We start from the raw sequence: 13,125 nt of genomic DNA, 5'->3' as shown, positions 1-13,125 counted from the left end.
GGGGTGTTGTAAATTGATTATTTGGTAACGTATGAAATCTGAAGCGGGAGCTGTTATTGAAAGGACGAGATGACAGAAATAGGGCTCAGTGTGCATTCACGATTAGCATAATCTTAGCTAAAGCGCACATTAGGCTAACGAGCTTAGCGATGGCTTCAATAGGACTGCTTTAACTTTGCTGGGTAAGAACAAAGAGAGGAAAACAGAGAGGAGAGAATGGAGACGAGCATCTCAGTCATGTCTCTCTCTCTCTGTTTTTCTCTCTCTCTCTCTGTCTCTGTTGGCTGGAGCGATGTGCATGCATCTGCTTGGATGAGTGTGTAGCATGCCGAAGCCGCAGAGCGTGAAGAGATCTTAGGAGTGTAAAGAAACGTGAAGCGTAGGAACACAAACAGGGATACATACTGATTGCTGGCGACGTTTGAAAATGTAACGTGGGGTGGTTGGGGAAGTGGGGGGGGGGGGGAGAAAGAGAGGATACAAATATGATCATTGAGGCACTTTTAATCACACAGGCTTCAGTGCAGAAAGGACAGCATTCAAAGGGGGTGATGAAAACCTCATACTTCTCTTAAGCAGGCCCAGCACAGGTTTTAACCAGCAGGTAGCGCAACAGCTCTGAGCTTTTTTTCAGGAGCCATGGTTTTGATTGGACACTGCCTATTAAAGGGTTAAGTGCCCTTGACTTTTCAAAATGCTATTAAAGGGTCCATATCCCACATCCCAGCCACTTTCACATCCTCATTCATTTCCTGAGCTTCATTTGGGTTTATGCACCAACAACAGTCGTCCAGAACACTAACTGCTAATTCTGCTATGTCAGCTAACAGAAGCCCTTGCGGGCTAGACTCCCAGCCCCTTATGGCTGTGGCATCAATGCGGATCCAACCTGCAGTCTACCAATGACAGGGCCAGTGCTTAGATAGCTGCATCACTTGGGAGCCCACAACCTTGGTAAAGATTAAAGAACTAAAAGTAATTCTTGAGTGGCCTTTCTTTTTTAAAAAGCTACTTAAAAGTCAGAGGTGTGGCAAACTACAAAGCAATCTAGACATTTACTGTCAAAACTATACGTTCCTTAACATTTGAGGAACCTTCAAGGGACCCCTTTCCTCTGAAAACCTTTTGCTAAAGGTTCCTCAATGCACCTTAAGAGGTTCCTCCACAATTGAATCGACGAAGCTCCTTAAACTTTTACCAGTGTCATCAAGGTCACAAGAAGATATGAAACCCAGATCCCTGTAGATCCTGTATGTAGATCCCCTTCCTTACTGATGCACTTGATTAGAAGTATTAGCATTTGAAAGCATTCATGAAAGAACAAGTCCAGTATCTGAACAAAAGTATTGGGACACCTGCTCATTCATCGTTTTCTCTAAAATCAAGGGTATTAAAAAGAGTTTATCCTGCTTTTGTTGGAGTCACTGTCTCTTCTGTCTAGGGAAGGCTTCTATATGGTCTTTGGAGCATTGTTGTGAGGATTTGATTGCATTCAGCAACAGGAGCATTAGTGAAGTCAGGATGTTGGATGATCACCACCACCCCACCTCATCTCTAAGTCCCCAACAGCAGTTCCACTGCTCCACAGCTCAATTCTATTGACAGTTCTCCTCTACAGGGGCAAGCCGTGTGTGTGTGTGAATTTGCACACTGTCAGCGATGGGTGCAACTCAAAGTAGCTGAATGCATTTGGGCATATAGTGTACATTTTTCTGACTTCAATGAAAAGTTGAAAAGCATTACTTGGAAATTTTGAAAAGAATGCAAAGTGCCCTCGAACCTTTCACAGACAGCGTACACCCAGGTAAACAATATGAGGCAACCTGTTCTTTCTCTGTTGCATCGTTTCCCACCTGTGGGCGAAATCTCAGCTGGGCAGCTTTAATTAAAATCCTAATCCATTTGCAACTAATCAGAGAGTAGGTAATGCAGCAGAAATGACAGCGTGTAAAAAGCGTACTGTTTTTCTCCGGGTCCTGGATGATGTTGTTGGCCTTTTTCACATCGTCTTCCAGCTTGCTGTAGTTTCTCTTGAGGCCCATTAGGTTGAGGTTCATGTCTTTGAGCCGGGCCAGAACCTCCAGCGCTGTGTCATTGGCCTCTCCGGCTTTCTGCTTTGTGGCCTGGATTTTAGCAGCCGTGTCTGCAGGCAGCAAAAGAAAAAAGACTTATGTTTATGCTATTCATATTTTGCTGTAAACTTTGGAGTGTTTTTTTTTCGTCTCAGGAGCTTATAAGTGTTCAGAAAATCTTTGCAGTAAACATTAAAACATAAATTAAAATATGTCAAAAGTTTATAAGCTGCTGAAAAAAGATTAAGTATTAAGATTAAGTAAAAATGGTGGGAGGTCAAATCATTCCAGAAAAATTTTACAATTAACTTTGAGTGTGCTTTGAACTTTAGAGACATCAATGAACATTTTACTTTAACTTTACAGAGGGAAACGAAATATGCTGGGAGCCCAGATATACCCAGACAGATTAAGGATTTTTATAGCATACTTTAAAGGAAACGATGTATTGGGGTGTCTACAGGAAGATTGGACATTTACAAAGATATATATGTATGTATGTGAATATATATATATATATATATATATATATATATATATATATATATATATATATATATATATATATATATATATATGCTTTTCTTGGAGTAACTGTCTCTACTGTCCAGGGAAGGCTTTTTAATGGCTGTGAGAATTTAAATAACAAGAGTGTTAGTGGAGGGTCAAGATGTTGGATGATCACCACCACCCTACCTCATCCCCAACTCTCCAACTCCGCGACTCATCCCAAACATATTGGAATGGAGCATCATCATTCCAGAGAACCACTGCTCCACAGGTCAAGGCTGGGGGGTTTTACACCCCTCTAGCCCAAGATTTTGGGATGACATTACACGGTTTTGAAAATGGTGTTTACTGGCCCAAGCACAGACCCATTCACACTCCCACTACACACTCACACACACACACACCATTGGGGATGGCGCGGAGTATCTCCAGGGTTTCGTTCAGGCCCTTCAGCAGGTCTTTGTTCTTTGCGTCTGCTCCTTTGAGCCGGAACTGCAGAACACCCAGATTGTCTCCGTTCTCTAAGCAAACACAGCAAACAAACAAACAACAACGTTATTCCTGCTTTGCTCTTGAGCCAGAAAGATGCAGGCGGAGGGAGAAGAGAATCCGCCTGCATCTTTCTGGCTCGCTGAAGGCTGCAGGATGCTTTTCATTGCGCTGCTGAGGTTAAACCTCTTCAGAAATAAAGACAGCCGTGCTGCGGGGAACACTGAACCGTCTGTTCTTCTGTTCGTGCTGCAGAGATCCTTTACCTTTAACATCCTTCTCCAGATCTTTTGCCTCGTTCCACAAGCGCTGGCTCTTCTGCACTGAGCTTCTGGCGTTGTCTTTTAGAGGACCTTTAGGACCTGTGGCCTTAAGAGAAGTCAAGAGAAGCCGGTCATTCCACAGAAAATGGAGCGCACAGTACGCCTACACACAAAGCGTTTGACTAAAGCACATAAAAGTGCAACAATGCACAAAACACTGCGCTCTGTAAATATGACAGACTGACTGATCGCATTCTTCTACAGAGTTATGCAAGGGTAAATAAAACGTGATCTTTCTGGTATATTTTACAGTATATATCATTCACTCTACCTCGAATATCTCTGTCTGCACTCTGTAAACTATTCACGGGTTCTCTGCAATCAACACAGGGTCAGAAATAGCCATACAGCACACCTAATACCTTGACCACTTGCTTCTGGCAGCCATCAACAAGCTTCTGGCAGAAATCTGGTTGGATATTTGATCACTCTTCTTGGCAGAATTGGTTTAATTGCTTTATTCTGGCACAGATCCAATGCTTAGGCACTGGGTCCACATATTTTTAATCGTTTTGAGATCAGGAGTTGGGAAGGCCATTCCAAAACCTGCTTTATCCATTCCACAGGCCTCCAGAAGGCCTTTTTCATTGTCCATGTGGTCAGTTAAAACTCCAGTCAAGTTTGAAAATGTTGATTTTGGAGTAGGAGCTTTTTTCTTCAACACCAACATCTCAGTCCAGGGCAATGTAAAACTTGCTAGACTGTAGACAGTGACAGCAGCTTATATTCAGTTCATGGCAGGCCCATGCGTTGGTTGTTTTTGGATTGTTCCTGACCGTCCCAATCAATTTCCTTTCAGCCGAGGGTGACAGTTGGGGTCTTTTTCCAGACCTTGAAAAAGTGCCTAGACCTACAGACCTACAAAGTGCCTATATATATATATTAATTTATTTTATTCATTCCTTACCAGTTGCACAGCCTCTGCTGCTGTAGCTTTAGCGTCTTTGGCTGCTTTGTCTGCTTCTTCAATAAAGTTCTTAATGTTGGTGTAGGCGTTGAACGCAGCCGTGGCATTGAAGGAGAGATTCTTAGCTTCAGCCAGAATGCTACACACACACAAATACACACACATAAAGTTATCACGGATCTACCAGGTCTACCAGAGCTGCAGATCCAAACACACTTTAACATGAACACACACTCTTCACACCAATCCAAAGACCTGAAGATTTCAGAAGCTAAGCCAATTCAGAAGCTAGAGTAACTAAATCTCTCTTAAACACTTTTTTTCTGTCACTGTCTCCACTGTCCAGGAAAGGTTGAAGGGCTAGATTTTGGAGCATTGCTGTGAGAATTTGATTGCATTCAGCGTTAGTGAGGGCAGGATGTTGAATGATCACCACCCCCGAATCCCCAACTCATCCTAAAAGTATTTAATAGAGTCCCATCAAACCAGAGAAGACAGTTCCACTGCTAAATGGCACAGTGCTAGGGGGGCTTTATACTCCTCTAACAACAGGTGCCAACAGGTTCATGTTTATTGTCTCCCAGCAATGGGCACAACTTAAAGTAGCTGAATGCATTTATTAGAAGGGGTGTCTACAAACATTTGGACATATATTGTATCTAAAACACACAAACACACACACTCACTTGTCCAGTATGCTAGCAGACTCGTTGAGCTGTCCAGCATGGCCCTCTGCTCTAAGCAGTAAATCGGGCAGGGTGTTGTCCTCCAGACCTCTGGATAAACGGCCTACTTTATAATCCAGCTGATCGTGCAGAGGCCCCAGCTTACGCTCCATCTCATCCAGCTCCTACACACATACACACACACATACAGCCATGATGGACTAAACACCAGTTCAGCCCTTCAGCCCATTACTATTATACATTTACATGATACATATATCTCACAACCACTGGCCTATACTCATTAAAGCTGCGTATAAAGGAATGTAAATTGAAAGTGGAAATACGTACAAACAGGTGATTCATCAAAGTGTGGTATGTTCAGCTTCTGTGCATGTAGTCCTAATGAACATATATTTAGCAAATGCCACGCCCCCATTTGCTCTCATATACACACATGAGTTGTTTCATGAAAATGTTTTTACAGTGAGCCAATAGACTGAAAGCATTCAGCAGTTCACAAGCCAATGGATGTCCATCTAGGCCCAGGAGTCCCAGATCCATAATTGACTTTATTCACTCTGCGCGTATAGGACTGCCCTCCCTCTCCTCCTATTACTTCGGAACAATTTTCTTTGGATCGAAATAAATAGTCTTCCTTTATTACCATGCATTCAAGTTCTAATTAATGCTAATAATGCTATATAATTCATTTTATGCAAACCAGTTAGCGCAATTCAACACAATTCTTTTATGTTTTAATGTGAACATAATTTCTTTTTAACAGTCTCAGATCTCAAATGGTTGATTTTGTGAAGTCTATATGACCTGAAAGACACTGAATGTGTTTTGCAAATTACAGCCCCCATTTCTGGACAGGTTGGGATATTCTGCGTTAGATGGGATTTGATCTGTTGTTCTTTGTGTTGTCAAGTAAATGCCACAGTTTGACACAGCGGCCTTTTTCCACTGGTCAGAATTATTTGGACGCTGGTATTTTTTTGTGTTGAGGTTTAAAAGCACGTCTGCTTCAAACAGCACAGAATATTGCTAAATCTAATGCTCTATGGCAATTTACCATGTAGATCAGATGTTCCTGCCTGATTTGTTGACTATGTAGATTTCTATATAAATGTGTGTGTGTGTGTGTGCAGTAACCTGACCTCTACGCCCCGGTTGATGTTGTCTGACAGTGCGTTGGCTTCATCCAGTAGCTTCTCTCCATCCTCCAGTATTCCCTGTGTTTCTTTTTTCCCTTTACTGGCCTCGTCCCTCTTTCTCTGTCATGGTCAATGCAGGCTTATGAGTGAATGTGTGTCCAATAAAAGTGTGTTTAACTGCACTAATTACATCAATGAATATGCGTGTGTGTGTACCTGTAGACCATCCAGGCCGTGCTGATTGTTGGTGGTTAGTGTCTCGGCCTGTCTGTTTTTGTTCTGAGCCTGACTGAGGAGCTCCTGAGCGTCGTCCAGTTTGTTCCTGTAGTCCCCCAACTTTCCCCCGACCTCGTCTCTCAGGTCCTGCGTGGCCTGGTGAGGGTCTCCAAACAAGCGCTTCACTTTTGCAAACAAAGCCTCTGCTGCCCTGCAGACAGAGATGACTCATTACTAAATACTCTCTATCATTGTGATGTATGTTATTTCCATTCAACCAATCAGAGTAAAAACAAGCAGACACACTCTGCTGTCTTTCAGAGAGTCCCAGAGAGAGCATTACTGGCCTCTCTCTCTGAGTGAGTGGAATTTATTACACTGTGAAACAAGTTTAAACACAGAGTTTTAATGTCTTCATTTTGATGGCTGTTCACACACAAAAAGTTAAGGTGGAGAACTGGCAACAGGTGATGGTATCATGATGCCCACAGCACAGGTGACTTGCATATGTGTTCATTAGGCGAGTACTGGGATTATAGAGAGAGACATATGCTGCCATCAAGATGACGTCTTTTCCAGAGAAGTCACTGGTGATTTCAGCGAGACCAGGCCTCATTCTGCCTGCACTACAACAGCGCAGCTTCTAGGACACAGAGTGTGTGTGCTTGACTGGCTCCTATTAAAAATGTATGGAGCATCATGAAGACAGGAATCACAGCGATCATGGACTGTAGAGGAGCCGGATTGTGTAAGAGTAAGAGTAAGAGGAAAAGTAAGTCTTGTATTGAGGGAGAATGGACAAAAACCCCACATGCTAAACCCCACTTGCAATTCTCAGTGACCTCACACAGACCATTCGCACTGTTAGTGTTGAATTAACACTGCGAGTGTTAGACCCAGAACTACACTGCTACACAGACTGGGTTTAGCAATGTGTCACAATGTATTTTATAATGCAACTGCATTCTGAGCCTTACTGCAAGGGGGTGCTACAGCGACAGACAAGTTGTCTTTTGATTTGTCTTCTATCGCCTCTGAGTGTTTACCGAGTACTACGTTTTTAACCGTCACAGTTACGTAAGAGTGCATGTTAATTTTGAACAGCAGGATTGTGTGTTTGCAGGGCGTTGGCATTGCATTGTGTATGTTTCTGGCTTTACACTTTAACACACACTGTAACAATTTACACTTTAAGGTTTTCTAAAAAATGTGTACTTTTTGCGAAATATTGGGTATAAAATATTTAGAAATAACAGGTAGACAAATACAAATCATCCAGACTTTGGCTGGTGTTTTGGCATCTTCCACAAAAAGCTGTTAGAGATTTATTGGGTCTGAATTACACATTTTATAGAAGCAGTTTTCTTCTACTTCGTACCATACTAAAAATACAATACTACACTCTCATTAAAAAACAAATATTTTTTTGCTAGTTCAGACCATGCTTTCATATTATGATGATCTGGGGGAATACTGTATTAGAGCTGGGGAGAAATTTGGGATGGAGTTGAGGTGGTTTTTGCCAGGTGGGAAGCCAGTCCACTGTCTGGTAAGTGTAGCCTGAAATGACAGACGACAGGGTTAAGAGGGAGGTGACGGGGTGGTGGAGGGTTGCGCAGACTTGTAGACAGGTGAACAAGGTTGGATGGAAGGGATGGAATTTATAGGATGTTAGATAAGGAAGGTGGGGCTTTAGGCATGTTCTTTATCCCAAAATACAGTCATTTCATAACACCCCCACAAAGTCACATAATGAAATTTGCTTAAAAATATAGACTTATTATGAAATATAATAATTATTCATTATAAGTCTATATAATATAATACAAATAATTTTATAAATAATAAACTATAGATATCTTCTTCCAGTATTTGCATGAAGAGTGTCTAAATCAGGACACTAAATATCTAACTGTCTAAGTAAATATATAGTAAAACATGCTGGCAGCATTTATCTTTTTCCTCCACTCAGCACTAGATGTCTCTCTTCATTTTCCCCACAGTTTGCCATGTTATTAAAAGGAATACATTACCAAAGTAATTTGATTAGAACGGAATAACATCCCTCACCCCCACCCCGGGCAACTTTTAATTAGTTCATTAGGAGTTTACATGAGAAAGAGAAGCTCGCTTCGTCTGGGCCGGCACTCAGTGAAGCACAGAAACGCCACGGAGCAGCGAGAGAGGGAGCAGAAGTGCACCTATACATAATATGATGCATCCTGCAAACAATCCTCTTGACTTAGGGTTGCAGTAAAATTCCCAAGGCCCATTTCCATGACCATTTACTGACCCAGAACTACAGTGTAGTACTGTTAAGTGCCTTTAGGGCTGTTATATGTAAATGAGATCTGCTCTGATTTGCTGCCCTGTATTGTGCCTCATTCGAAAAACGGTCCAGGCTGAAACACGTCTTACAGCTTCAGTGTGAGTGGGTGGAGCTAAACCTCTCTAGGCTGAATAGATTACACATACATGCTAATGTTGCCAACAATGGATGGAAGCTAGCGGGCACCAGTCTGTATGATGTCATTCACTTCACTGTTAGCAACATCAGCTGTGGTGATTGATCTGTCCATCTTAACGCATATGTAAGGAATAAAGGTTATTTGTACTTGAACCCAAACTGCCTGCACAGCAATCACTGCAACCTGGAGACGCAAAGAAGTCTGGACACTTGACCAGCTTGACCTTGGCCTGTTTCAAGCTCATTTTGAGTAAAAAGGTCATGACCCTTGTGTCTTCAATGGGCTGACAGTTACATCTGCCAAGAATTGCACTGGATATTACACTGTACAATTACTACAGGAGAAACCCCTGCTTGTGTGTGTATCTGTGTCCTAATAAGCACTATGCAGTTTGTACCGTGTGTATCGTGCTCCTGTATGCATTTGCAGTGTGCGTGTATCATATGTGTGTGTATGTTTACATTTCTATAAACATGTGTGTTCTGTATATGATGCCAGCATGCATGTTGAAACATGCACAGTTTCAAGAACAAAAGTTTGCACCCCCCGTTTATGTTATGTTGTTTTGCTAGTACGGACCCCTTTCAGCTCTCATGTGGTGATGGCAGAAATGGTGGACATAGTGGAGGTGGGTGCAACGTTTGTTTGACATGGAGTTGGACTGTGATGCAGGGTGTATATAAGAGGCTTGAGGGACAGGAGGAGCAGTTTGGGGTGTGGTCCCTCTCCCAAAATTCAGTTATGTCATAACTCCACATGTTGTTGAGTAAATAGGTGAACAGTGAACAGGCCACACACTTAAGTCAGTTTGTTTTTTAAGATTTTAGACACAATTTCTATTTAATTACTACATATATACACAACATAACGTGCCCTAACATTTGCACAAGCAATATTTATATGTATTTTGAATCCATATGTTCAATTTAATTGGTATTAACATGTATGAAATTAGAGGGTGTGTGACTTACATGCACTTACAACATTAAGAACCAGAGGAGCAATCTTTGCATACGACTGTATAAATAGTAACACGCACATGTACACGTAGTGCTGTGCATAAATCTTCGGTATCTAAGAAAATGAAAGTCTCAAGGGGGTTGAATGCTTTTCCAAAGCTCTGTTTGTGTATGTTTGATTCAACAGTTGGGTGTGTTTGGATGTATATAGTGTGAAGCAAATTTGGAGCATCAAAGTATGCAGTATCTGTGTGTGTGTGTGTGTGTGTGTTACCTGAGCTCCTCCTGTGCGGTGTGTTTGTGAGGGTTGAGCTGGCGTTTGCGAATTTCTGCCAGCATGGCTTTAATCTCCTCTTGCATTTCATTCACACTCTTCTCAGGTTCTCCGTCCTTCCGGCCTAGAGACTCATTCAGCTCACGAGCCTTATCCCGCAGAGCTGAAAACACACACACACCCACACATACACATTATACTGTATGCATGAACAGTTTTATTACAAACCCCTGTTGTGATCCACTCACTGGCCACTTTATTAGAAACCCCTACCTTGTGCCTCGACTCACTGGCCACTTTATTAGAAACACCTACCTGGTCCTTCCACTCACTGGCCACTTTTTTAGAAACCCCTACCTTGTGCCTCGACTCACTGGCCACTTTATTAGAAACCCCTACCTGGTGCTTCCATTGACTGGCCACTTTATTAGAAACCCCTACCTTGTTCTTCCACTCACTGGCCACTTTATTAGAAACCCCTACCTTGTGCCTCGACTCACTGGCCACTTTATTAGAAACACCTACCTGGTGCTTCCACTCACTGGCCACTTTATTAGAAACACCTACCTGGTCCTTCCACTCACTGGCCACTTTATTAGAAACACCTACCTTGTTCTTTCACTCACTGGCCACTTTATTAGAAACCCCTACCTGGTCCTTCCACTCACTGGCCACTTTATTAGAAACACCTACCTGGTCCTTCTACTCACTGGCCACTTTATTAGAAACCCCTACCTTGTGCCTCGACTCACTGGACACTTTAGTAGAAACCCCTACCTTGTGCCTCGACTCACTGGCCACTTTATTAGAAACCCCTACCTGGTGCTTCCACTCACTGGCCACTTTATTAGAAACCCCTACCTGGTGCTTCCACTCACTGGCCACTTTATTAGAAACACCTACCTGGTTCTTCCACTCACTGGCCACTTTATTAGAAACCCCTACCTGGTGCTTCCACTCACTGGCCACTTTATTAGAAACTCCTACCTGGTCCTTCCACTCACTGGCCACTTTTTTTAGAAACACCTACCTTGTGCTTCCACTCACTGGCCACTTTATTAGAAACCCCTACCTTGTGCTTCCACTCACTGGCCACTTTATTAGAAACCCCTACCTTGTGCCTCGACTCACTGGCCACTTTATTAGAAACCCCTACCTGGTGCTTCCACTCACTGGCTGCTTTAAAAGAAACCCTTATTCCATTTAGTTATTGGTTCTCAGCACTGCAGTAGCATGGTGTGTGTGTTACTGATACGAGTGTGTGAGCCCAGCGGTGTTGCTGGGGTGTTTAAAGCCTTGTACACTATTAATACTTTAATGGATGGATGGTTGGGGGGTGATCCAGGGTCAGTATTCTTCATCGTTCGCACTTGTCACTATCATAAAGTGAAGGCGGAGGTAAAAACAAAGTGCTTTTTACTCCCCCCTTCCTTTTCGGCACTCCGCTCCTTTTTGGTTCATATGAAAGACACTGAGATTGTGTTTTGGCAGCTTTAATGCACTTTAATCAAATTAATTTGCTCTTTGAAATCAAAATCCAATCTGTTCAAACGATTAAAAAAAAACTTTCCTCCGCAGATTCTCATTTAAATATAAATCATCAAATTGAAATGCAAATGAGGAGTAATTAGATGCATTTCCTCAAATTCTGGGAGAGTTCAAAAGTAAACATGTGATCTGATTTTAAAGGAGGGGAATATATACCTATTAAAAAGTAAAATAATTGCCTGCTGAGTTTCAAAAGCAATTAAAGCCGGCTGAGCTGTCAGGTCTGGAGGAGATGTGTGATTGAGACGAGCTCCGAATCGGAGCGCTGGATGAACCCGGGGACGATTTTGCTATGCGGAAGGAGCAGTGACTGCGTCTCTGATCAGAGTGTGTAAACACTTTTTTGGCAAGTCGCTCCTAAACGGGGACTTCATCAAAGCCGCTGTCGAATGCCAAACGTACATCAAAACATCACTTTGATCTTGTGTGGTCCTGAGAGTGTGTGCGCGCACGAGTGTATGATCCCAACATCTACAAGACGACACCATCTGCTTCACACACACACTCTTTTATACTGATTATACACGTGCTCACTCACCAACACACACACACACACACACACACACACACACACACACACACACACACACACATTAATCACATTTTGGTGTGTGAGATTCCATCCCGGTTTGATTACTCCGCCTTCACTGGTGCTCGTCTCTTTTAATTAAGCTTTTTACGTGGCCGCAGCAGAGCCTTCATTAGCCACACCAGCCTCTCCAATAAACCCACTTAAAATGTCACGGCACACACACACATGCACATTTAGGGGCCTATAGTGTGAAAAACAAGCATTTTCCTTGCGTTTGTGATGTAGTGTGTAAACACTGTTAAAGATTCAACATCCCAGACATCCTCCTCATGTATGAGCTCCTGTGAGAACAGCCTGTTTAGAGCTCATGTGACACAACCCTATAGACAACCCTATAGCCCTATACACACGTATGTGTGTGTGTCGTATGTGTATGTGTGTATTGGCAAGAACCTGTTGCGCAATTCATTCATATATAAAACAAACAATTACTTTTTAGCCAATCAGAACACTGTGATCTGTAGATGGGCGGGGTTTTAAACGCAACATTCATTTTTACATGTAAACTATTTATTAAAATCAATATTACAAAACTTAACACGGTAATACTCAAGTGTACTGATATTTTCTTACACCCCTACTATATACTTACAAAGGATTACTGTTGCATAAACCTTGTGTCTGGAGGAAAATATTCCAAGTCATTTTGGATCATTTCTATTGATCTTCAATTTTACATTGTCATAATTACATTATGTATTAAAATATATTCAATTCCATATTAAATTAAATACATTATTTGTGTAATGGACACTACTGTACCTCATAACTACAGTTTCAACATGATTGTGGATACTAACTGTATGTAATGCTGGTCACGCTTGATCAGGTTGAATTTAATTTGCCATAATTTATGACTGGAAATAAAAAGCAAAATATCAAACTGAATTTTACTAAAACAAATGCATGTCTTTTGTCCCCCAAAACTTTCCTTACCCATTG

At 42.1% G+C, this 13,125-nt stretch overlaps 1 protein-coding gene across 3 annotated transcripts in view; it reads right to left on the bottom strand.

Annotated features, from left to right (window-relative positions):
• lama2 (laminin, alpha 2) overlaps positions 1–13,125 on the bottom strand; it is a 200,382-nt gene that overhangs the window by 28,938 nt on the left and 158,319 nt on the right. For all 3 annotated transcript variants that reach the window (XM_072677099.1, XM_072677108.1, XM_072677114.1), the window contains 8 exons: positions 10,044–10,206; positions 6,343–6,553; positions 6,130–6,246; positions 4,988–5,151; positions 4,302–4,440; positions 3,338–3,440; positions 2,987–3,103; positions 1,961–2,143 (listed from right to left, as the gene is read on the bottom strand). In XM_072677099.1, coding sequence (XP_072533200.1) covers positions 1,961–2,143; positions 2,987–3,103; positions 3,338–3,440; positions 4,302–4,440; positions 4,988–5,151; positions 6,130–6,246; positions 6,343–6,553; positions 10,044–10,206 — 1,197 coding nt within the window. The remainder of the gene's footprint in view (positions 1–1,960; positions 2,144–2,986; positions 3,104–3,337; positions 3,441–4,301; positions 4,441–4,987; positions 5,152–6,129; positions 6,247–6,342; positions 6,554–10,043; positions 10,207–13,125) is intronic.

This window comes from Salminus brasiliensis, chromosome 1 (genome assembly GCF_030463535.1).
Source record: "Salminus brasiliensis chromosome 1, fSalBra1.hap2, whole genome shotgun sequence".
NCBI lineage: Eukaryota > Metazoa > Chordata > Actinopteri > Characiformes > Bryconidae > Salminus > Salminus brasiliensis.
This window is presented reverse-complemented; position numbering and strand designations above follow the sequence as displayed.